The 27,316-nt window shown below is 40.9% G+C and overlaps 1 protein-coding gene across 1 annotated transcript in view; it reads right to left on the bottom strand.

The window, feature by feature from the left end:
- The window catches only part of Tnpo-SR (transportin 3), a 453,809-nt gene that overhangs the window by 59,535 nt on the left and 366,958 nt on the right, over window positions 1-27,316 (bottom strand). Inside the window, exon 16 of the mRNA XM_080278214.1 lies at window positions 23,483-23,692. Within this exon, the coding sequence (XP_080134340.1) occupies window positions 23,483-23,692 (210 nt within the window). The remainder of the gene's footprint in view (window positions 1-23,482; window positions 23,693-27,316) is intronic.

The raw sequence follows: 27,316 nt of genomic DNA, 5'->3' as shown, positions 1-27,316 counted from the left end.
TTCTTTACGTATTCTTCTGTATTCATTTCTAGTTCTTTTATATTCTTCCTTTGTTCTGGTGTTACCTCTCTTTCTCCAGTTGTTCCACGCCTTATCTCTTTCTTGTTTTGCTATCATACACCTTCTATTAAACCACTCCTTTTTCCTGTTTTCTTTACCTCTTACCCTTGGTACAAATTTTTCCACTCCCAAATTGTAGAGGTCTAGAAAGATATCCCACTTCCTTTGTATCTTTCGTTTCTCTGCATTTTCTCCAATCCGCATTTTCAAAAAAGTTTCTCAATCCTGTAAAATTTGCTTTCCCAAAGTTGTATCTTCCCTGTCTATGAAGCTCGTCTCTTGGCTCGAAGTTCCCTATTAACATCTGGAACTCAATGACCACGTGATCACTTTTTCCTAAAGGACAGAGATATTTCAATGATTCTATTACATCAGGTTCTTTGGTGAACAGTAAATCTAACCTTGCTGGTGTGTCCTCACCTCGAAACCGTGTCTCTTCTTTGACCCATTGCGTCATCACATTATTCATTATTATATTTAACAATATAGTGCCCCACGAATCCTCGCCGCCTCCCAAGTACCATTCCTCCCAGTTCACCTCTTTACAGTTAAAGCCACCCACCAAAATTATATTATTGCTTTTCTCAATTATTTTTTGGAAATAGCTAGCCATATCTGACAACATCTCTTGGTATTCATCATCCTTCCACGCTCTTGTCTTTGGGGGAAGATACACTACCGCCACATCTCTCTTAACATTCTTTCCAGTTTCTAATTTCATATATATCACTTCAGCCCTGCCTTCTCCCATTTCCACAGTATCTACATTTATGTTGTTCTTCACTGCTATCATCAATCCTCCTCCCTTTTTTTCTTTTCTATCTTTTCTCCACAGTTTGTATTTACCATCTTCCAAATGAACATCAATATCTTCTCTTAATTTGGTCTCTACAAAGCACATGACATCAGGTTCATGTTCTCTCAAGAAATAGTTAATTTCGATCCTTGTCGATATGAAACCATCAACATTAGTATATATCACCTTCAAATTATTTTTGACGTTTTTAATACCCTCTTCTCTCCTACTCTCTGTCCATACCACTTCCTCAACTTCTGATCTTTCACAACCATCCCCCTTAGTTTTCTTCACTTCTATTTCCTTAAATACCATTTCCTTACTTTCATATCCAATACTCTCCAAAAAAAAAGTATTACATTCTTCCTCTGTCCTCTTATCATTTTTTCCCTTTACTTCTTCCTTTAATGATTTTAAAACTTCTCTTTCTTCTTCATTCAGATCTTTTCTTGTTATAATATTTTCCATCCCCGCCTCTTTGCTTAATTTCCAGGTCACTTTAAGTATCTCATTTATTACACTTTCCGATGTAAACTTGACTCTCATTGGTCTTGTTTCCCCTTTCTTATAAGGCCCTATCCTCCTTACTTCCTCAATTTCTTTTACCCACTTGTCTCCTTCGGGGTCAATCTTGCCTAATATTCCTCTCACCAGGTTCGTGTCTCTCTCGAGTCTTACAAACCTAACCTTTTCTTCCTCTTCCCTGTTTCCAAATACTACCACACATCTGTTCCTTTCTACAGTTTCCCTCACTATTTTCTCTTTTTTCTTCAGTATTTTCACTACATTTTCTTCCATTTTTTCTTGTTCATTTCCCTTTCTTCCTGGATGATCTCTCTTAAGGTGACCACGTCTTTCTGTTCTTCTTCTACGTGTGCCCACTTCGCGTTATGCTCTTCTAATACATTACTCACCTTCTCCGTTTTATTAGTACTCTCTCCTAGTTTCCTCCTCAATTCAACATTTTTCCGCTTTAAATTTCTAATCTCTTCATTCGCTGTTTCATTGGATTGGATCAGACTCTGTATGGTAGTATCCGTATTTTCAGACACATCCTTTATCACTAGATTCTCTACTTTCTTTACAAGTTCACTAATCCTCATAATTACCGGTAATGTTTTAACCAGGTCCATGACATTGGTATTTGTATCAAATCCTTGAAATTCTAGTCCCTCATTGTTTACATTTTCAGCCATGTTTGATGTTCGTTAAATACCAAAACAGCTGTTACCGAAAAAAACTACAAACATTCATGTATACTCTAGCCAATAAATCTTTACATTTTTGGTAGTCTATTAACTTTCATTATTTTAAATTTAAAACAAGACGTTAGGAGACAGGACAGACAAAATTCCTGAAATTACTTAAGGTTAGCAGCGATGGCTGGGACGTCTGCTCTCTTCGGTTGTTTCTCCGTGTGTGTGTGTGTGTGTGTGTGTGTGTGTGTGTGTGTGTGTATTTACCTAATTGTAGTATACAGGAATTGAGCAATGCTCGGTTGTCGTGTCCCCATATCCACATTTATCTAGTTTACTTTTACACACATGAATGTTTTTCACCTGCACCACCTTTTTGTCTAAGTCGTTCCAAATACTTATGTATTTACCCAATATACCTAATTGAGATACATACGAAATATGTTATGCTCGTGGGTTCCCATCGCTGTTTCTCAGTAAGTCAAATTTAGCTTCAAACTCATTTAAGTTTTGAGACTGGATGATCTCTTTGTCCAGGCTATTCCATAAATCTATACTTCTGTAAGGAAAGCTATATTTTTTGATATCCTTCAAGCAGCTTGACTTTTTCAATTTCATTCCGTGTCCTCTTGTTGCTCTCTTATCCCATAAAAACAGATCTTCTCGGTCAATTTTATCTACTCCCACCATGGTCCTAAACACTGCAATCATGTCTCCCCTCTTTCTCCTTTCCTCTAAGGAAGGCAAATCCAGCTTCTCCAGCCTCTCTCTGTATGACATCTGCCAGACTGGGGACCATTTTGGTTGCTGTTCTTTGTATTCTCTCAATCTTGTTTTTATCTTTCTTTTTGTGTGGGGACCACACTACCGCTGCATATTCTAACCTGGGGCAGATCATGGCCACTATCAATTTTTTCATCATCTCCTCATCCATATAATGAAATGCTACTCTTATGTTAGTCAGGAGTTTATAAGTCTCTCTAACAATCTAATGAATGTGCTTTTCAGGTGCCAAACTATCTTGGACCAGCACTCCCAAGTCTTTCTCTTCTCTCATTTTAGTGATTAATTCATTACCCAACAAATAATTCAGTGATGGCCTCCTGGTATTTTTACCCATTTCCAATATTTTACATTTCTTTACATTAAACTTCATTTCCCACGTCCGGCTCCAATCATGTATCCTATCCAGATCCTCCTGCAGCATTTTACAATCCTCCTTAAACTCTATCTTCCTCAAGATCTTTACATCATCAGCAAACAGACTTGCATTACTGTTCACTCCATCTACCATATCATTTAGGTAAAGCAGGAACATTACTGGCACCAACACCGAGCCTTGGGGGACTCCACTTGTTACTTCCCTCCATCCAGACATCCTATCCTTTATTACTGTCCTCATTTGTCTGTCTCTCAAAAAGTCTCTCATCCATTCCAGGAGTTTCCCCTTCAGTCCTCCTATATATTCTAGTTTCCACATTAGTCTCTTATGAGGTACCTTGTCAAAGGCCTTCTCTAAGTCTAATTACACACAATCCACCCAACCATCTCTCTCATGTACCACGTCAATCGCTCTTGTGTAAAAGCTCAACAAGTTAGAAACACATGACCTTCCACTTCTGAATCCAAACTGACATTCGGTCAAAATATTCATCTCTTCTAGATATTTTATCCATCTGTCTTTCAGGATTCTCTCGCACAATTTTGCGACCATGCTGGTTAGAAACACTGGTCTATAATTCAGGGGGTCTTCCCTGTTTCCTCCCTTATAAATTGGTACCACATTTGTCCTCTTCCATTCCTGTGGCACTTTCCCCTCTTCGAGAGAACACATGATTAAAATGTGAATTTAATCTGTCAGTTGTTCTCTGCATTCCTTCAGTACTCAATTAGAAATTCCATCAGGTCCTGGGGCTTTCCTTACATCTTGAGTTTCCAATAATTTGTACACTTCCTGTATCTCCACTTTTATATCTTTTATCACAGGTACATTTCTAGTCACTCCCTCCCCTTCCACAAACTCTTTTTTCATTAGTGAAAACTGATTGGAAACATCTATCTATCTATCTATCTATTGCCAGACGCCTCAATCCCGTCTGGGGTGGCCACAAACAAATCGCCTCCAAGTCACCCTGTCCCCCGCCATTTCACTGCCCTGCTCCCAACTCACACCCTCCTCTCTCATATACCTCTCCACCCCATCCCTCCATCTCATCCTCGGCCTCCCCCTCCCTCTTCCCCCCTTCACCTCACTCACATACACTCTCTTCGTCAGTCTTTCACCCTCCATCCTCTTCACATGGCCAAACCACCTCAGTGTGTTCCTCATAACGCTTCCTATCACATCCACATCAACACCACAACGCTCCTTTATATCCTCATTCATCAGCCTGTCTCTCCATGTGACTCCACATGCTCCTCTTAAATAACTCATTTCCACTGCTCTCACTCTTGACTTGTGTCCTTCCAACAACGTCCAAGCTTCACTTCCGTACGATAGAGTTGGTATCACAATACTGTCATGTAGTAACTTTTTCACTTCCATGCTCACTTCCCTGTTTCTAATCACTGCTTTCAAAGAACCAGCAACCTTTCTTCCCTGCTGTACCCTTTCAAGCACTTCACCCTCCAAACCTCCATTTCTTCATTATTTCAGCTTGCATTGCTGCATCTTTATAGACCTCTCCTTCTACTTTCAATTTAGTGATTCCTTCCTTTTGTTTCAATTTGTCATTAACAAATCTATAAAACAGTTTGGGTTCATCCTTGCATTTGTCTATTATACCTTTTTCAAAATTCCTTTCTTCTTCTTTACGTATTCTTCTGTATTCATTTCTAGTTCTTTTATATTCTTCCTTTGTTCTGGTGTTACCTCTCTTTCTCCAGTTGTTCCACGCCTTATCTCTTTCTTGTTTTGCTATCATACACCTTCTATTAAACTACTCCTTTTTCCTGTTTTCTTTCCCTCTTACTCTTGGTACAAATTTTTCCACTCCCAAATTGTAGAGGTCTAGAAAGATATCCCACTTCCTTTGTATCTCTCGTTTCTTTGCATTTTCTCCAATCCGCATTTTCAAAAAAGTTTCTCAGTCCTATGAAATTACCTTTCCCAAAGTTGTATCTTTCCTGTCTATGAAGCTCGTCTCTTGGCTCGACGTTCCCTATTATGATCTGGAACTCAATGACCACATGATCGCTTTCTCCTATAGGACAGAAATATTTCAATGATTCTATTACATCGGGTTCTTTGGTAAACAGTAAATCTAACCTTGCTGGTGTGTCCTCACCTCGGAACCGTGTCTCTTCTCTGACCCATTGTGTCATCACATTATTCATTATTATATTTAACCCCTTAACCACGGGGCGTCACTTTCGTGACGCTTGGGAGCAAGGGATCATACCGTGGGGCGTCGCTTTTGTGATTCTGTGTTATTTTGGATTCACCCGGGCTTCCAAGTGGGGGCTTGTATCATCTATCAGTACTGCCAATGTCCAACACTAGTCAGCACTCCTAATCTCATCTGTGCTCCCATCCATTGTTGACAATTTAGCCATTTCTCCCCGTTCTTGACTCCCCTCCCTACCCCCCCTCCATTACCCTATCCTCTCGCCTGCCCGGCCATGCTACGCTAAGTAAATCTTCCCTGGAATTTTTCACTGATTTCATCCACTGAAATAAGCCCTATGTCCTATTCTTATATCAAATAATATATACAAGAAAGAAATAAGGTAAGTGAGAGTGCCATACACCTGGAATTGGCTAATTATCACCTGACAACACCTCACGTGCACTCGTTCGCTAATTTTCGCTGTTTATTTCCCCTTGAAATATGCCATATAATATGTTTTCATAATAAATATACATATAAGGAGGGAAAGGAGAAACCTAAGTGATATTTACATTCACCTGGAACTACGTAATTTATAATGTATTGTCTAGATTTCCTGCCAATCATTTCACTGCTATAATTAGCTGCTTCAAGAGGCTACCATTGGGAATACTCATTTCCCTAGGTAGGCCACCACCCCGGCCCTCCCTTAACAGTTCACTCTCATCTTCCAGTGTGGAGATATGTCTGTTCGCTCTTGCTAGCTTCAGGGACTTTTTCACCCCCATGCAAAGGGCCCTGTGACCTTTACCCCCTACTAAACCTCGTGTGGAAAGAGGTAAAGGGCTGACAATTGATAAAAGAGTGACTAAGATCTTTCTATTGAGTAAAACAGTGTAAGTGGAATTGTAAATAATGTGTAAATAATGTGTAAACAGCAAGTGAAAGTAATGAATGTGAATATACGTGAACAGTGGAAAATAGTTTTATAAGTTACTTCAAGTGACAGTGCATAACACTGTGTAAATAAAATAGAAATGTAAATAACATAAATAAAATAGAGAACGTAAATAGAAATGTAAATGAGTAGTATTATAAGAATACGAGTATATACCCTAGGAGTAATGAAAGTGAAAGTTTCACTCTAGCATGTCTGAATACTATGAGTTATGAGAGTGAAACTGAAAGTGACATTCACTCTCAATGCTAGTATAAAGGACGAGAAAGTGAATGCTACGTATTATACTGAAAGAAATTGAATCCCTACAGTGACAATAAACTAATACTACTGAAGGAAACTTAGGATAAACTGTAGATATATATAAGTGTTATATAGTAATAGAAATATAAAGTGTGAGGGGTTTTATGAATAATAAATGACAGAGTACAAAGAGCGAACTAGCGCAAGTGCGATGGTCAGACGCGCTCGTAATTTTCATTTTTTTTTTTTTTTTTTTTTTTTTTTTTTAAATGCGAGGAAGAAGGAACCAAAGGCCATGAGCCCGCAGTAACAGTTCCCTCCAAGAGAAAAACAAAATACAATAGAGAGCCAAATTCAAGATCCGATCATTTTGAGATGCCTGGACACACTGCGTTTGAAAGACTGGAGATCATAGGCAGGAGGAAATACAGACAGAGGGAGACAGTTCCAGAGCTGACCTGTTGCATGAATGAAAGACTGGGAGTAACGGTTAACTCTTGCATTAGAGAGTTGGACAGAAAAGGGATGAGAGTTTGCTGCCAGACGGGTGCTACGCGCCCGTCGTAGAGGTGGAGGAATGCAAGCAGACAGTTCAGAGGAGCAGTGACCATTAAAGTAGCGATAGAAAAGAGATAAAGATGCAACAGTGCGGCGAAGAGACAGAGGTTGAAGGGAGTCAGTAAGAGGAGGAGAGTTAATGAGACGAAAAGCCTTTGACTCCACCCTATTAAGAAGAGCTGTATGTGGGGAGCCTCCCCACACATGAGAGTTGTACTCCACACAGGGGCGGATAAAACCCCTGTATAGAGTCAACAATTGTGCAGGGGTAAAGAAAGAGCGGAGTCGGCTTAGCACACCCAATCTCTTGGAAGCAGATTTTACAAGAGATGCAATATGATCTTTCCAAGATAAGTCCCGAGTAAATGAAACCCCAAGCATGTTCAAGGATGATGCAGGATTAATCTGAATATTATTAAACATTAGTGGATATACCTGTGGAAGATTTTGTCGGGTTGATAGGTGTAAGAACTGAGTCTTAGAAGCATTAAAGACAACCATATTATTTTTACCCCAGTCAGAGATATGAGCCAAGTCAGACATTAGGTGTGCCATAGCCTCATCCCTTGTTTCTTGAAGTAACTGTTGAGATGGGCGTTGCAGGAACCGAATGGAAAGGTGAAGGGTGGAGTCATCAGCGTATGAGTGGATAGAGTTAGATGTACAGCTTAGAAGATCATTGATGAATAAAAGGAAGAGAGTTGGTGACAGGACAGAGCCCTGAGGAACACCACTGTTGATAGATCTAGGAGAAGAACGATGGCCATCTACGACAGCAGCTATAGAACGACCAGAAAGGAAGCTAGCGATGAAGGTACAGATAGAAGGATAGAAACCGTAGGAGGGCAGTTTGGAAATTAAAGATTTATGCCAGACTCGATCGAAAGCCTTTGAGATGTCAAGTGCAATGGCAAAGCTTTCGCCAAAGTCCCGAAAGGAGGATGACCAGGAGTCTGAAAGGTAGGTGAGAAGATCGCCAGTGGAGCGTCCCTGACGGAACCCATACTGACGATCGGAAAGAAGGTTGTGATAGGAAAGATGCCTTAAAATTTTTTTATTAAGAATTGACTCGAAAACTTTTGAAATACAGGACGTTAAAGCAATTGGACGATAGTTGGAGGGTTGGGAGTGGTCACCCTTCTTTGGGACTGGCTGAATGAGAGCAAACTTCCAGCAAGAAGGAAAGGTACAAGTTGACAGACAAAGGCGAAATAGTTTGCCTAGGCAGGGTGTAAGCACAGAAGCACAGTTTTTGAGAACAACAGGAGGGACCCCATCAGGCCCATATGCCTTGTTAGTACTGAGGCCAGTAATGGCAGAAAATACATCAACTGAAGAAATTTTAATGTCAGCCATGAGGAAGTCAGAGGGGGAAGTGATGGAGGAACAGCACCGGAATCGTCTAAGGTGGAATTGGAGGAGAAAGTCTGTGCAAAGAGATCTGCTTTATCAGTAGAAGAAATAGCTACAGAACCATCAGAGTAGAAAAGAGGAGGGAAGGATGATGAGGTAAAGTTGTTAGAAAGATTTTTGGCAAGGTGCCAGAAGGAGCGGGAAGAATTCGAGTTGGAGAGTTGAGAGCATTTAGTATGGATGAAATTATTTTTAGTAGAGCGAAGAACAGACTTAGCACGATTCCGGGCAGAAACGTAAAGATTATGTGATTCAGGGGTGGGTTGGCTCCGGTACCTTTTGTAGGCCTTCTCCTTGTTGCGGACAGCATTAGAACAAGCGTGATTAAACCAAGGCTTTCTTGCGTTAGTCAAAGGATATGAGAAAGGAATGTATGCTTCCATGCCCGAGAGAATAACCTCCGTAATGCGCAAGGCACACTCAGATGGCTCACGGCCATGGAAGCAATAATCATTCCAGGGAAAATCAAAGAAGTACTGCCTGAGGGCCTCCCAGTCCGCAGCTCCAAAATGCCAGAGACGACGTTTCCCTGGAGGGTCCGCAGGCCGTACTGGAGCGATAGGACAGGTTAAGGTAATAAGGTTGTGATCGGAGGAGCCCAACGGAGAGTAAAGATTAACAGAGTAAGCTGAAGGATTAGTTGTGAGGAAGAGGTCAAGTATGTTGGAGCTCTCTCCAAGGCGGTCAGGGATACGGGTAGGGTGCTGTAGAAGCTGCTCTAGGTCATTAAGGATAGAAAAGATGTAGGCTTGTTCACCAGGTGGATCCGTGAAAGGAGAGGAGAGCCAAAGGTGGTGGTGAACATTGAAATCTCCAAGAATGGAGATTTCAGAGAAAGGAGAAATGGACAGAATGTGTTCCATCGTAGAAGTAAGATAGTCGAAGAATTTTTGATAGTCAGTAGAATTAGGGGATAAGTAAACAGCACAGATATATTTAGTCAGAGAATGACAGGAAAGCCGAAGCCAGAGAGTGGAGAATTCAGAAGAATCAAGTTCAGGAACACGAGAGCAAGATAAGTCGTTGCGTATGTATACACAACAGCCACCTTTGGCTTTGAAATGAGTATAGAGAAAGTAGGAGGATACAGAAAAGGGTTTGCTGTCAGTTGCCTCAGACAGCTGAGTCTCCGTTAGAAAAAGAAGGTGAGGTTTAGAGGAGGAGAGGTGGTGCTCAACAGAGCGAAAGTTAGATGAAAGGCCGCGAATGTTGCAGAAATGAAGAAGAAGAGAGTCAGACAGTGGTTCCAGGCACCTCGAGTCGTCACCGGGAGAGGGGCAGATGGCGGGGGCATTTATGGTCCCCCCCCCTGGGGACTCCGAGGCTAGGTGAATTGACGCCATTTTGGTAAATTTTGAATAGGAAGTGTAGTGTGTACTGTGCATGTAGTTTGGTGAAGATAGATAGAGAAACTTGTACTGGAGAGCATGCTGGCCTACTCTCTGTGTAACTGAGACACTGAAAAAGTTCAGCAAAGGGGGATGGTCAGGAACTAGTCCTGAGGGCTGATGAAACGGGAGCTCCAGCACTCCCTGTCATCAGCTTTCCATCCACCTCGGGAGTACTGCCCTGCTCGACTGGTGCTACAGTCTACAGTCTACTCCACAGTGTTTTTTTTTTTGGAGTATGGATCCCAAACCACTTGAAAATCATAGAGTAGTGTTTACAGGGTTAATATCTGACTGTGGTAATCATATTACGGGTTGTCGGGAAGTGTAAAGTGGAGACTTCGTTACCCAACTTCAGAGGTCTCCATAAGTCCTACGGTAACCGACGAAGGCTCAACAAACATTCCAGGAGCAAGCTGAAGGTTTGTGCCATAAGCATATGTAATTTAAATATTGTAGGACTAATAACTGATTTTTGGCAAATATTTTTTGAGAGTCTGTCGGAGCCCGAATAACCCCGCGGCACACGCAAAACATTGGTAAACATGCCTGCAGTGTAGGGGTTAATAATATAGTGCCCCACGAATCCTCGCTGCCTCCTGAGTCCCATTCCTCCCAGTTCACCTCTTTACAGTTAAAGTCATCCACCAAAATTATATTATTGCTTTTCTCAATTATTTTTTGTAAATGGCTGGCCATATCTGACAACATCTCCTGGTATTCGTCATCATTCCATACTCTCGTCTTAGGGGGAACATACACTACCGCCATATCTCGCTTGACTTTCTCTCCAGTTTCTAATTTCATATATATCACTTCAGCCCTGCCTTCTCCCATTTCCACGGTATCTACTTTTATGTTGTTCTTCACTGCTATCATCACTCCTCGTCCCGTTTTTTCTTTTCGGTCTCTTGTGTGTGTGTGTGTGTGTGTGTGTGTGTGTGTGTGTGTTCTTACCTAATTGTACTTATCTAACTGTATCTTTACAGGAATGAGTCAAGCTCGTATTGGCCTGTGTCTTAAACAATTTTTATCGTACATATCCTTAAATTTATGAATTGTTTTGGCACACACAACAGTTTATCATTCGATAGTGAATTCCACTGATGAACTGCCCTACTTGGGAAACAGAATTTCCTTACATCTTTATCATCTCTCTTTTTATGCAGTTTTTTGCAGTGTCCTCTTTCTGATGCATCCCCATAGGTTATGTAATCATTTACGTCTATTTTCTCCTTCCCTGATATGCATTTATATAGCATAATCATGTTTCCCCTTTCCCTTCTCTCCTGTAGTGTAGGCAGATTAAGTTTTTCTAGTCTTTCTTTGTAGCTTAGATCCCTTAAGCTTCGTACCCATCTTATAGCAGCCCTTTGAACTTTTTCAATCTTATCTGTGTGTTTTTAGAGATGAGGACTCCAGACTACTGATGAATGATGTTATTATCTTTCTTAGCATGTCTTGATTTACGTATGTGAAAGCCATTCTAATATTTGCAAGCAATGTATACATGTTCCGTACCTTCTCACTGATGTGGTCAGCTAGAGATAGTCTGTTACTGATAATCACACCTAGGTCCAACTCTTTTTCTGATGTGTGCAGGGCTTTACCTCCTAACTTATAATCCCAATCAGGTGGTTTTTCCACTTTTACCAAACTTGATTACATGACACTTATCCACATTGAATTCCATTTGCCATGAATTGCTCCATTCATGAAGTTTATTTAATACTTCTTGTTCCTCTTTACATGAGTCTGTTAGTAATTCGCCTTTGTATCTCTGCATCATCAGCAAACATAGCAGTAGATAGCTTTCATTTCCTATGTTATGGTCTATATCATTTATATACACTAAAAACATAATTAGTGCCAGCACTGAACCCTGTGGAACTCCTCTAGTCACTTCTCTCCATGATGAGTAATTTCCTCTTAGTACTCTTCTCATTTCCCATTTTTTGGGAAAATCTTGCATCCAACAATACAGTTTGCCTTGGATTCCTCCTTGATGGTACAGTTTCCATAAAAGTTTTTGGTGCGGTACTTTGTCAAATGCTTTCTTGAAATCTAAATAGATACTGTCCACCCATCCTTCTCTTTTCTGTAATGTTTCTGTTACTCTATCATAGAAGCTCAACAAATTAGTCTATCTATCTATAGCCCGACGCCCTAAACCCACAAAGGGTGGCCGCAGACAAAACGCCTCCAAGTCGCTCTGTCACTCACCATTTGACTACCCTCCCCCCAACTCACTCCCCCCTCCCTCATATACCTCTCAACTCTAAAATTAGTAACACAGGATTTTCCCTTTCTGAAACCAATCTGTCTTTCTGTTATCATATTGAGTTCTTCTAGATGATTTACCAAAACTTTTCTTATCAGATTTTCTAATACCTTGCTTACAACACTGGTTAGTGATACTGGTCGGTAGCTGAGTGGATTTTGTCTATTCCCTTTCTTGAATATGGGAACAATGTTTGCTTTCTTCCAAATATCAGGTAGTTTACCCTGCCCCAAGGATTTCTTGAAAATTAAAGATAATGGTTTACTTAACTCCTCTGCACATTCATGTAGCACCCAACATGAAATTTCATCAGGACCATTTGCTTTTCTATCTATCTATTGCCAGACGCCTCAATCCCGTTTAGGGTGGCCACAAACAAATCACCTCGAAGTCGCCCTGTCCCCTTCCATTTCACTGCCCTGCTCCCAACTCACACCCCCCTCTCTCATATACCTCTCCACCCCATCCCTCCATCTCATCCTCGGCTTCCCCCTCCCTCTTCCCCCCTCCACCTCACTCACATACACTCTCTTCGTCAGTCTTTCACCCTCCATGCTCTCCACACGGCCAAACCACCTCAGTGTGTTCCTCATAACACTTCCTATCACATCCACATCCACACCACAACGCTCCTTTATATCCTCATTCGTCAGCCTGTCTCTCCATGTGACTCCACAGGCTCCTCTTAAATAACTCATTTCCACTGCTCTCACTCTTGACTTGTGTCCTTCCAACAACGTCCAGGCTTCACTTCCATATGTTAGAGTTGGTATCACAATACTATCATGTAGTAACTTTTTCACTTCCATGCTCACTTCCCTGTTTCTTATCACTACCTTCAAAGAACCAGCAACCTTTCTTCCCTGCTGTACCCTTTCAAGCACTTCACCCTCCAAACCTCCATCCTTACTCATCACACTACCCAAGTACTTAAACATACTCACATTTTCCAATTCCTCACCATCCAACCTCGCTGTACATTCACTGACTTCACCTCTCTCAAAGATCACCACTTTACTCTTCCCTACATTCACCTTTGGATTCCGTTTCTTACAAACTCATCCACCAAGCCTGGCAGCTCCCCTTCGTCTTCACTCAATAACACAGTATCATCTGCAAACAACAGTACAGGGAGTTTCCAAACACTATCCTCTCTCACCAGGTCCACTCCAACATCCACTACCCTACCTTGTACCTCTTTTATTACCCCATCCATGTACAGATTGAACAACCATGGAGACATGACACATCCCTGTTTCAACCCAACCTTCAAAGAGAAAAATTCACTTAGTTCACCATCCATACGCATTGCAGCCTTCGCACCATCGTACATACTCTTCACAGCATTCAACAATTTCCCATCTACTCCATATATCCTTAACACTTTCCACAATCCTTGTCTACCCACCCTGTCATATGCTTTCTCCAAATCTATGAAAGCCGCATTCAAGTTCTTTCCCTTCTCTACAAACTTTTCCACTAAAGATCTAAGATTGAATATCTGATCTACACAACCTCTTCCCTTCCTAAAGCCTCCCTGTTCTTCTCCAAGTAATTTCTCTGTTCTTTCTCTAACTCTGTCAATAAGTATCCTACCATACACTTTTCCTATTATACTAAGAAGTCAAATGCCCCTATGATTACCACACACTACTTTTTCCCCTTTTCCTTTGTACAAGGGAATAATTATACCTGACTTCGAATCCTCCTTTGTCTAATTTACTTAGCTCCTCCTGTATTTCTTTTTCTGATATTTGTATATCTGGCAGTATGTGTGGGCATGTATGTTCCATATAATCCCTCTCAAAATTATTTTCTTCTGTAAAAACTAATTGGAAATTCTTACTTAGTGCTTCACAAATATCCTCCTCTTGTGTGTAGGTGATCCCCTCATCTGTAATGGATTGTATTTAATCTTTTACTTTGGTTTTGCTTCTGATGTAGCTGTAAAATACTGTACCTTCGGCTGATCACTACTTTTGTTTATGATATGCTCCTCAAACTGTTTTTGGGCTTCCCCCCTTATTCTTCTATTATCGTTTCTTGCCTGTTTATAGCTGTTATATGCCCTTTCACTGTTGTGTTTTCTGAATCTGCTCCACAACAAATCTCTTTTTTCTTTCATTTTTTTATAGTCTGTATTAAATCATTTCTTTACTTTCTCTTCTGCTTGTTTGTGCTGTGGGATGTCCTTCTGGACTCCTATTTCATAAAGTTCAAAGAATTTTCTATAAATAACATCAAAATCTTGTCCTCTAAGCTCTTTTTCCCAATCTATGTCTAAGAAGAATTTCTTTAGGTAATGATGGTTGCTCTTTTTGTAGTTAAGGCTCTTTTTGTAACTTTCATTATTATTAATTATGTCATATGCAATCCTGAAGTTGTAATTTAATACTGCATGGTAACTTTTGCCGAATGGAGGGTGATACATTATACTGTCAATATCATTTTCTTGCCTAGTAAACATGAGATCTAGTACTGATGGTACGTCAAGTCCTCTTTTTCTGGTGCAGCCTTTTACATGTTGTGTTAGGAAAAACTCCTGCACAAGGTCCAAGAGCTTTTGGTCCCAACAGCTTTCCTGGCTTTTTATATCGAGAGTATTCCAATATATATTTGTATTGAAATTTCTATCTATCTATCTATAGCCCGACGCCCTAATCCTGCAAAAGGGTGGCCGCAGACAAAACGCCTCCAAGTCGCTCTGTCACCCACCATTTGACTACCCTCCCCCCAACTTACCCCACTCTTCCTCATATACCTCTCAACTCCATCCCTCCACCTCATCCTTGGTCTACCTCTCCCTCTCCCTCCCTCCACCTCACCTACATACACCCTCTTGGTCAGTCTTTCGTTCTCCATTCTGTTCACATGTCCAAACCACCTCAGTGTATATCTCCTAATCTTCTCAACCACATCCACATCCACCCCACAGCGTTCCTTCACTTCTTCATTCGTCAACCTGTCCCTCCACATCACTCCACATGCTCCTCTCAAGTAACTCATTTCCACTGCTCTCACTCTTGACTTGTTCCCCTCTTGCAAGGTCCATGCCTCGCTTCCACACGTCAGGGTAGGGATCACAATACTATCATGCAGTGACTTATTAACTTGCATACTCACATCCCTATTTCTCATCACTGCTTTCAGTGTACCAACAACCTTCTTTCCCTGCTGTACCCTTTCACGCACTTCATCCCCCAAAGTTCCATCCTTACTCATCACACTACCCAAGTACTTGAATGCACTCACATTCTCCATATCCTCACCATCCAACCTCGCTGCACACTCTGTGACTTCATTCCTCTCAAACACTATAACTTTACTTTTGTTTACATTAACTTTCAGCTTCCTCCTCCTACACACTGTCCCAAATTCATTCACCAAACCTTGCAACTCCCATTCATCTTCACTCAACAGTGCTGTATCATCAGCAAACAGCAACACCGGAAGCTTCCAAATCTCACCCTCATTCATTAGAGCCACCTCCACATTCACTGCCCTACCCTGCACCTCCTTTACAACCCCATCCATGTATATATTAAACAGCCAAGGAGACATGTCACAACCCTGTTTCAGTCCCACATTTAGATAAAAGAACTCACTCAGCTCACCATCCACTCGCACCGTAGCCCTAGCTCCCTCGTACATACTCTTCACAGCACTCAACAATTTCCCCTCCACTCTATATATTCTTAATACCTTCCACATACCTTGCCTATCTATTCTGTCATAAGCTTTCTCCAAGTCCATGAAGGCAGCATACACTTTCCTTCCCTTCTCTAGATACTTCACTGAACATTTGAGAACAAATATCTGACCTACACACCCTTTTCCCTTCCTAAATCCCCCTTGTTCTTCTCCAACTAGCTCCTCTGTCATATGCCTAACCCTATCAAGGAGTATTCTACCATATATTTTACCAGTCACACTAAGCAGGCAAATACCCCTATGGTTACCACATACTTCTCTCTCCCCTTTTCCTTTGTATAAAGGAACAATTATACCTGATTTCCAGTCCTCTGGAACCCTTCCCTCTTCCCAAGCCAATCTACACAACTTCCATATCCACTCCACAACAATCTCACCCCCATACTTAAGCATTTCACCACACACTCCATCAATTCCTGAGGCCTTTCCCAACTTAATCTTCTTCGTTGCTTCCACTACTTCCGCCCTACTGATCTCTTCCTCCCTCCTCTCATCTCTTCTTCTCCCAGCCATTCCCCAACCACTTATACTTGCACTGCTCTCACTTTCTACATTCAACAAATCCTCAAAGTGCTCCTTCCATCTCCTCAGTTTCTTTCTCTTCTCCACCAACAATCTATTATTCCTATCTTTCACTCCCCTACTATTTCCCCTTTCACACTGCCTTACTTTCTTTACCTCCTTCCAAAACAATTTCTTACTCTCCCTTCATTTCACCCTCAGATTCCTCCCAAACTCTTCATCCACTTTCTTTTTACTCTCCTTCACCAGTCTCTTAACCTCCCTTCTCCTGCTCACATATACCTCTCTCTTCTCTCTCTCATCTTCTCCCCTACCTCTACTCGCTAACCATTCATTATATGCCTTCTTCTTTTGTTCCACACCTCGTTTCACCTCATCATTCCACCATGCTGTCCCTTGCACACCCTTGCATCTCCTCCTCACACCACAAATCGCCTCACATGCTGCGCCTATCTCTTCCGTGAATATCTTACATACGTCTTCCACCCCTTCCATCTGCTCTAGCTCATACCTTCCCAATCTTTCTTCCACTATGCTCTTATACTCTGTCATTTTCTCACTATCTTTCAATTTCTCCACTCTTCTCACAGGAGTTGCTTCCTCCTGTCTTCCCCTTCATCTCCTCAACCACTTTCTTTGCAGCTCTACCTTGGCCATCACTAAGTGATGGTCCGAGACTCCATTCCCCCACCCTCTCCACACTCTTGCATCCAACACTTGTCTTCTCATTTGCTCATCCACACCCACTTAGTCTATCATTGCCTTTCGTTCAACAAGTTCACCATCCATCCTCCTCATTACTCTCCATGTATACCGGTGGATCATCTTATGCCGAAAGTAGGTGTTGGCTATTGCCAACCCCTTACAAGCACAGATGTCCACCAAAGCACTTCCATTCCCATTTATGTCAGCTGGCACACCCCACTGACCAACCACTCCATCCACTCATACATTCCCAACTTTGCCATTCATGTCTCCAATCAACAGCACTCTCTCGCTCCTCTCAAACTTGTCCATACATGCTTCTACACTCACCCAAAACTCATCTTTCACTCTTGCCACTTGATCCTCTGTCGGGGTATACACACATACAATCGCCCACGCTTGTATACCTACTTTCATCCTCACCCAAACAATCCTTGCACCCACTGTTCCATACTCTCTTATATTCTCCTTCCACTTCTTGCTTATCATCAGACATACTCCCTCTCTTGACCTCTCATTTTCATTGACTCCCACACATATACCTAAACCATATTCCCATTCTCTCACCCTTTCACCCCTTCCATTTAGTTTCAGTCAATCCACATATATCCAATTTTCCATCCTCAAGCACCTGAACAATCTCTCTCTCACTTCTTCATTCACTCCTCTCACATTCCACGTTCCCACCCTAAGAATGTCCTTTGTCCGTTCCTTAGTCGTCAACGTATGGTCCGTCCGGGTCCGAGGCGCTTTATTCGCTTTTTTTAGTTAGTTCTTTTTACGGGGAGGGGCACTAACCCACCACCAACCCTTTTAGTCACCTCGTACGACAAGCAGGGATATTGGGGGAGTATTCTTGAAACCCCCCCCTACCCCCAGTGGCAAATTTCCAATTAGTATAATTCTTTCAGATTTCTCTTCCATTCCATGTAGTAATGCTCTTAAACTTTGAATTGTACTCTCTGCCAGGTCTTCATATTCTCCTTTTTCCCAAATGTTTGATCAGGGTGGCATGTATAAATTTGCCACAATTATTTTCCCTTCAGATGTACCAAGCCCTACTGTGATCAGTTCTACCTGTGAGGGTACACCTAGTTCCATTTCCTTGACTTGCAAATTTTTCTTTGTTAATATTATAATTCTTTCTCCTTTTTTCAAGTTCCTATCTCTTTTCCATATATTGTATTCCTCTAGGTTTAGTGTATCGTTTGATATCCTTGGTGTTAATTTTGTTTCAGTTAGGCAAACAGTATGTGGTTCCTTTCTTTGTTATAATCATTCATCTCTAGTAATTTAGATACCATTCCATCTACATTAGAGTACATCAACTTAATCATCTTGTTTACATATTTGTCATGACTTGGGTCTACTAGCTTTCTCCTTTTTATTCCTTCCTGTTTATGTACCACTTTCGAACCTGCAATCCAATTACTTTGTAAAAAAAATATGTTCTTCTCTTCCTCTGATCTTCCCTCATTCTTTGTTCTTGCCCCCTCCCTCCCTCTTTTAATAATCCAAGTTCCTCTTGAGTTAGGCATCATTTTATCCATACATTTTTGAAGTCCTCTTTTTCCATACGTTTGTTTGCAATTTTCAGTATTTCCTCCACAGTGTTTACACTCTGAAAGGTTACTTTCAGGGGCCTTGATTTGTTTCTGTCATATTTCCATTGCCTTTTGTGTTCCTCTATGTCCTTACTACAGATTTCCTCCGATGCTTCCTTCAATATTTTCATTACATTTGTCATCTCCTTTTTGTCTCTCGAAATCTTGTTTTTTATTTCTTCCTCCTCCATACCAGTGATTACTATAGATTTGTTGATATCTGCTGAATCTTTGATGAATTTTGGATTGTTTTGGATTACCTTTTTAATGCTCTTTTCTTCAACTCTTGTTTCTAAGTATTTCTTTACTTTCACCATTTCAGCATATATGGTTTCCACATCATTTTTTGTAGCTTTGCATTGCTTCATTTACCTGGGTTATCTTCTCAATATCACTGCTATGATCTATCACAGTGCTTGGCTGCCTTATTGTCTCTGTATCATTTCTGAACTTTTCCATAATATTCTCATGGTTGACAACTGTGCTTGCCATTTCACTAATCTTCCTGCTAAGTGTACCCACCTCAAGTGATAATTCATCTATTGTTGTGTCTTTCTTATTTATCTCCTTTGCTAAATTTTCATTTTCTTCCTTCTGCGTGTGCAATTGTTTTTTAATTTCATCTATTTCACTCTGAAATGAAACTCTAGTCTGTAAACTCATTCCACCAGCTTATTATGCATCTCCATTTCCACCAGTTCCTGGTAGAAATCATCATCCTGGTTTCTACCTTTGCACCGTTTCTTAACTCCTTCCAAAGTTGATTTCCTAAAGATGGTGGTCATCTTCTGGTACTAACAGAAAGCTTCTACTTACAGTTTTGCATTCCTCTTCGTCACAGTCTAAACAGTCAACACTGAAATAGCTGATTTGCTTGTTTCGGCACTGCTGCCTACTTCGTTGTACTGTGTTATTGGAAAAATACTTTTACTTAAACTTCCTCTTCTATATTAGAACACTATTTAGTTGGACCTAGTACTGAGCTTGACTCATATAAAGTTACTTTTTAGGTATAGCCATTTGAGGGCCGAGATTGACCTGTGCAGAGCGATGCCAGGCATGTCCCCTCACTGCCATCTAGTGTGTGTGTGTGTGTGTGTGTGTGTGTGTGCGCGCGCGCACCATAGTAACTGGCAGGTTACTCGATATGTGTTAAGGTGAACATTTTTAGTAAGTTCTGATCAGTTAATTTTGCTCTGTTAACCCCTAAAGTGCTAATAGGATCAATCAATTCTTTTTGAGGATTATGCATGATACCGAATGTGATCAACAGAGGGGTTGGGGGAAAAATTGCGGATTGTGACATATATCAATGCAAGCCAATGAGAACTAAGTCCTGAGCAGGGAGGAGGGAGGATCCGGGCCCGTACCCATGATGAGGGAGGTGATGCCCCCACAGCCCTCTTGCCGCCTTCCTCTACCCCAATACCTTTGTTCCCTCTTCCCCTCCCTCGCCTCTGACTGCCTCCTGCTCCCTCCCTCCCCCTCCCCTACCATCCTCATCATGCTGCTGTGATTCCCCCCCTTTCCCCCCCTTCCCTGTCTCCCTGGAGAGGGTTATATCCCCCCTACCCACCCTCCTCTGCCTGTCCTCACTGTCTTGTGGTGTCTGTCTCCAATCTCTATACCCTCGTACCACCCCTCCAAGCCTTTCCCCACTCCACCCCCACCCCCTGTAGTATTCCGTCTGCTTACAACTCGCCTCCTCCTCCACTTATGTCATTGTTATCATTCATGTCGTGTATTTTCATTCAATACCAGATTAATGTTTGTGTACACGTAATTGTATACACTGATGCATAAAACATGGAATGTATGTTTTTTCATGTTTTTTATGAATCTCCGTGTATATAACATAATGTATCCTGTAAATGTTAGTAATGTTTGTTTTTTATAATAATAAATTGTGTATTTGTGTATTTGTCTTTCTCTTACACCATGATCATTATTTTGCATGCTCTAGCTTTTTTCCTCCTTGAAATTCTTACAGCTACTTGATTTGACAGCTCTGAAGGGAAGGGAGGGAGGGGAAGGGGAGAGGGGTGAGGGGGAGTGGGTGCTGGAGCGTGTAACACAATTTTTTTTTTTTTGACAGCTACACAGCTATGAGGGATGGGGACGGGGAGAGGGAAGGTGGGGAGGGGAGAAGTGTTGAGGGGCAAGGATGTTGGGAGTGAGTGAGGAACACCGACATAATTATTTTGCATGCTATTGTTTGAAAAAAAAAGAGAGAGAGAGAGAGAGAGAGAGAGAGAGAGAGATGGAAAATGCTGAAGGGGAGGTGGAGGGTAGGGAGAGGGGAGGAAGAGAGGGGGGGGGGTGATAGGAGTGGGTGAGGAAGGTCATGGAAGGGGAAGAATGAGGGAGGGAGGATTGGGAGCACATAGAAAACTGGAGTCATCCCAGCTGGAAGGCTAACTTTTCTCAACTTTGACAGGCTTTGCCTCATGAACCAGTTGGTCTAAAATGCTCTGGTTTGCAGCAGAAGGTGTGTAAATTCAAGTTCTAAACTTTGGGCATTACACTTTTTACTTCAGTAAGAGTCGAAAAAGAAGCTCTATATACAGATTTTCACGCCAGTACAGTCGATCGAATTGTGTGTCCTAGGGGCTAATTGTTGATGTTGCCAGGCAAACACTGCTGACAGTAAGGGAGTGATATTGAGAGATGAAGGTTGAGACAGCTGTATATGTACCCTGTTCCCAAACAGCCTCTTTATATTGACCTTCAACTGTACAACTTTGTAATTTGCTTTTTGTTAAGCATGTACTGTACATACAAGTGCTACATTTTTAATTAATGTGGATGTATTCAGAGGTTAGTGAGAGTGCATAATTAGTGACAGATGCAAAGTAGAGTCCAAATGAATGTTCATATTATATCTGTCGGCTGAGCAGAAAAACCAGTCAGTTGAGCAGAACAGGCTCATGTTGTATTTCATTTGATTTGTTTGAGGATACTTTTTCAGTTAAGGAAATAAATGTGTGGTGAGTAAGTAATGAGACATCAGAGGCAAGTTACTGCATTCTCGTATTGCACTGAGTCGAGACAATGTGGGAAATTAACGTAACATCGGAGGTGTGGAGTATGAATCTGACAAGTATGCAGTACTGCACTTTTAAGGTAAATATAATGCTGTAAACATTCATTGTACTTAAAAAAAAAAAAAAAAAAAAAAAAAAAAAAAAAAAAAATCTGTGTTGTCTGATTTTAATATACATAAAAGCAACTGATTTGGAGATAATTACAGTGCATTTCTACCTTAATGGCCTTTATATTTTCTTAAAAGCAATAATGGCTTTTATTGAGTTCAGTTGTTGTTTTAAATTCATTTAAAGAAAAATAATATTTCTCACTATATATTCATCCGTATTAATTATACTTTAATGAGGATGAACATTAATTCTTAAATTATTCTATGAAAGAAATCAGACAGTTTATAAAAATAAACAGTGTTAAGATGGTGTTGTGGAATGAAGTAACTTTTTGTACGGAAGGGGCTGTCTGTTTATTTCCTCCTCTTGTACCATTCTTTTACAAAGAAAAAATCAAGAAACCAAAAACTGATGAACAGTACTGAATAGAGATTCTGAAAGGTGAGTGTGTATTTGAGTGAAAACTACTCACATTAAGCAACCTTTCTGTAGTCTTGGTTGAGACAAGCTTTTTTATTCAGAACTCCCCTTCCTGAGTTAGGGTGAGTCTTTCACACTGCAGCGTCATACATGCCAAGAAATGTGGTAAAAACTAAGATATTAAATATCTGCACAGTATTTTAAATTGTGTATAGTCAAAATCATGTACTGTGCGATATTACTGTACTCAAAAAGCAGTTGACTTTTGCTGAATCTGTTAAAGGACAGCTCGAAGCCTTTCTCTTTTCAAGGAGCTACAACTTGGGAAGAGATGCTGTTGCAGACAATAACTGAGTTTAATTGCTAGAACTTTTTTTTCTTTCTTTTTTTCAGATAAAGTTTGTATTGTACATGACTGTCACACTTCTTATAACTGTAAAAGTGGAAATGAGTGTCAAACACTAGTGAATTGAATTTACTGAATTCCTCAGTAAGAACTAGCACCTTGGAAAAACAAAAGATCAGATCATCATCATCGTTAACCTCTTTTCCCACCCTAGGAGAGAGAGAGAAAGAGAGAGAAGGGGGGGGAATGGGCAAGCTGCCAGACTGACAGACACCAAGCTGGCTAGTGTAAGATACACAATACCGGCCTAAAGAGGTCCCCCAGAAAATCTTGTCAGCTTTCAGCTGGAATGATCAGGTAACTTCACCTCGCTGTCAGTTAGGCACCAGAAGATTGCTGGACCCACTCTGGGGGCTCTTCTTTGGCCCACTTCTATCCTAGATACAAGTGACTAGAGACTAACATAACTGACATTTTCAGCTCACAAATATTTGACTGAAAAATCAGACATGCTTATGTAACATAAAGAGAATCCTGGAACTTCAGTCAACGTTTTCCCCTGCAGGAAAAGCTCCCAGGCTGGGATACGGGATGAGATAAATGCATGAAAATATCAGTAAGTACCTGTAATAAGTCTCAGCAACATTATGGTGTACATACTAAAGGAGGATAAAGACAACAATGATGAAGAGGTTGGCCAGAGATAGACAGACAGATGGAAATGGAGAAACAGGGACAGACTGACAGACATACATAAATATACAGAATTAGCTAGAAACTAAAACAAAGACAATTACCTGGTAGAAAGTCTCGGCAACGTCATGGTGCATGTACTGTGGGAGGATGAAGACAGCTGCAGTGATAAGGTTTGCCACCAGTGCCTCCCCATGGGTGTTGAAGATGGAGTCCACCAGTGAGCGACGGGTCTCATAGTCAGCGCGGTCCTCATGCTTCCTACCCGCCTCCACCAGGTCTTGGAAGAACTTAAGAACAGCAGAGTTGGCTTCCTGTTATTGAGAAAGAAGATGGAGGCTATAAATTATCATCACCACTACCACTAACAGCATCACTCACCATCCTGGTCTGAACAAACTTCAGCATGAAACAGCAGGCTTAGTGTCTTGGGGGATGAAAGAAGACATTTACCATCATCCTGACTATTATATTACGGTCAATGTGCCCCATTCCAGCTAAGTCTTAAAACTTTAACCCGTTAACTGCTCATGGCGGTTTTTTGGAGTTGTCCGTGGTGCGCAGACATAGGGATAAAAATGAAATTTCCCGAAGGCCAAATTTTGTCTTAGGAATTGAGAGAACACATGCCAAAGTATATAGTAACAAAATATTAGCTCAATATTTACCTTGGTAAAGCCATGGTTGAACATCGAAGTGTCTGATTCCCTTTTGGAATGTAAGGTTTTTGTTTTCTTTTTTGGTTTCGGTTTCGGTTTTGAAGGCTCAAACATGCTTGCATGTGTCAGCCTTGGTCACCATGGCATTATATTCGAAATTCACCTGGGCAGCCAGGGCTGTATTGGGCAGTCGCACTTGGAACAGCCCAGGCTGTATAAAGCAGTTAACGGGTTAACACAGCAGAGTTGGACCATCTCATCACATGGGCAGAAAGAGAACGTATTTAACTTGATCTTTCTGAGTCGCACAAACTACAGTGCAATTCCCAAAATTCAAATACCTATCCATCTTCTGTATCTATCTATAGCCAGACATAAGCCCTTAAGGGGTGGTCGTTTGACTTTGAGTTGGTTGATTTACGGGATGGGGCACTAACCCTTCGCCAACCCACTTGTTGACACTTAGGGAACACGTATGGGTTGGTTATACGGTTACCACCCAGCGCTGTAAATGGTTTCCTGGCCTACAGGAAACCATTAGGTTTATCACTCAGTGTAAAGTTATCCAAAGAAGGAAAGAAGAGTAATAAAAAGTAACAGGAAAGATGTTAGCAACAGGAAGAGAGAACAGCAATCACAGAAATAGACTAAGGAAGGTGAAGGAAGGTAGGTGGCACTACATCAAGTGAGTGGATGATGGTCACCACCACCTACCACCTGGTTCGAATACCAAATTTCCAAAAATACCAGTTTTTAAAGTTCTGTAGTAGCCACACCGACTTGCTTAACCATGCCTGTGAGCTAGCTTAAGGAAAGTGTGACTCATTCTTTACAAAACTCATGAGCTAGCATGGAACATCACTTGTCTAAGTTAGTTCAAAAGCTGGGCTAATGATCAAGTCACATCACCAAGATAGCTCACGAGGTTGACTACATTGGCCTTGCTTGACCCACGTCATCCATGTGGGTGATTTCATCATTGTTTGTTCTGCCACTGTCAACAAAGCTGCCATTTGCCAATCCTAAGCATGAACACTTAAACTCAGAAAAATGTCTTCAAAGAAGCGTAGTAGTGATAACAGTGACTGCAGTACTGTAGTAAGATATGAAAACTTAAGAGTGCTAAATATCAAAGAAAAGGTGGAAATTCTAAAGAAGCTGGACAGAGGTGTTGCAGCAGGGAGGTATGGGATTAGAACTAGGGCTGTATATGACTTGAAGACACAGAGTGAGAAAAATGCTGAAATTTTATGCTGCATGTGAAAAGACTGATTGTGAGAAAAACGGAAAAATTATTCATACCAATATGTGCCACTACTGACCAGATGTTGTACAAATGGTTTCAACAACAGAACCGTGAATGAATTGCTATTTCCGAACCTTTACTGACTGAGAAGGCCAAGGAATTTCACAAACAACTTAACATCACTCTGTGTTGTGAATATTCCATTGGTTGGTTGAATAGATTTAAACATCATGGGATAAAGAACATGAAGGGTTGTGGAGAAAAAATGTCTGCTGCCAAGGATGCTGCCAGAAATTTGTGCACAAATTTGCAAAATTAGTGGCCAGTGCAAATCTCAGCTCTGAAATGCTAAACAAAAATATCACACACCAACATACCAAGTGAAAAATATCTTGAGATCTGATAACTTACAATCACTAAACACAAATCTCAGCATGTCCAGTACTCCTCAAATTGGATCAACTGATCTTGGCTATGACCAATGCATTACTGATGTGCTCTTTCATAATTTAACAATGTGGCAGGTGGTGGCAGCCATCATCCACTCGCGTGATGTAATGCTGCCTACTTCTTCCTTTACCTTTATCATTCCTTTTTTCTGTGCCTGCCCTCTTCTCCTCTTATTTCTCCCATTTTCTAGTCATTTTCAATACTCTTCTTTCTCTTTTGGTGGCTTTATTTTGAGTGACAAGCCTACTAGTTTCCTGTAAGCCAGGAAACCATTTACAGTGCTAGGTGCTAACCATATAACCAACCCACAAATGTTCCCTACGTGTCAGCAAGTGGGTTGGCGGAGGGTTAGTGTCCCTTCCCATAAATTAACTAACTCAATAACAAATGGCCACCCCTTATGGGATTACAGCATCTGGCTATAGAAAGATAGACAATTTGATGATACTATACAACATAATATAGTTGTCAGAACTGCTTTTACTATTACTGTCCACATATAGGATAATTGATTTCTGTCTACTGTGGGATACTGGATGTGGAGGAGGGGAAAAAAAAAAATGATGAAACCATTAATCTTAGATAATAAATTGTAGTATAAGTACAGTGACTGCTGAAGGGTATGGCAAGGGACATGTGGATACTTTTATATATGACTAACAGTACCCATAATGCAATTTTTCCAGTTTTCTGAAAAATACATTTTATCCAAAAACCTCCTGATCCCAATCATTTAGAAATCCAGGAATTGCACTGTGCTAAAGTGGAGATGCAACTGACCTATACATGCCTTCTACATTGGGCAGGAAACACTACAAACACTGGGGTTGGCAACAAAGTGGGTGACCCACTTTTGCCCACCTGGATTTTTTCAATAGAACCTACTTAAAAAAATAAATAAATAAATAAAAAACACCCATTGTACAATTTTCATAATAATGTATTTAATCACACAAATTCAGTGTAACCTAAATGAATGTAAACATGGATAACTGTGCTTAAGGTTGGGGAAAACAAATCTTAAACTGTAGTTTGAATCAAAGGTAAATTCCCTCAGGCAATTACCTGGTGAATGTAAACATTTTATTCAGCATTAGCTAATTTTGTAACCTTTTAGAATTATCAGTAAGTTTGTTTTTGATAGATATGGTTTTGCTTAGTAAAAATTGGGGTAAATTTGTTATATAATCAGTACTTAAGTTAGGCCTATGCCAGGTTAGGTTGTTTCGTATTATTACCAAATCTCAATCATCTAAAGAAATTTATTACAAAGATTGCTATTTATTCAATACAGGTCTATTTGATAGACTCAGATTTGTTACCCCAAGGCTATTATTACTGTTACAATGATGTGTACACCCACTTACAGAAGTGATTTTCACTTGTAAGAAGAATGGGATATGTAAGTGTAAAATTACCAAAGCAAGTTGTAGCACAATTGGAAATGAGTCCTTCTCCTAACAGAGGAAGTGAGTCCTTCTCCTACTACTGTGCTGTAGCAGCAAAGGAAGTGAGTCCTTCTCCTATAGTGTGCACTGATCTCTCTGTCCACTTGTATGGTGTGCTCTCATACTGAAACATGT

This window comes from Coenobita brevimanus, chromosome 72, assembly GCF_032717465.1.
Source record: "Coenobita brevimanus isolate Jiangsu-jjx chromosome 72, ASM3271746v2, whole genome shotgun sequence".
NCBI classification, from domain to species: domain Eukaryota; kingdom Metazoa; phylum Arthropoda; class Malacostraca; order Decapoda; family Coenobitidae; genus Coenobita; species Coenobita brevimanus.
Note: the sequence above shows the minus strand (reverse complement) of the source record. Positions and strands in the feature narration are given on the sequence as shown.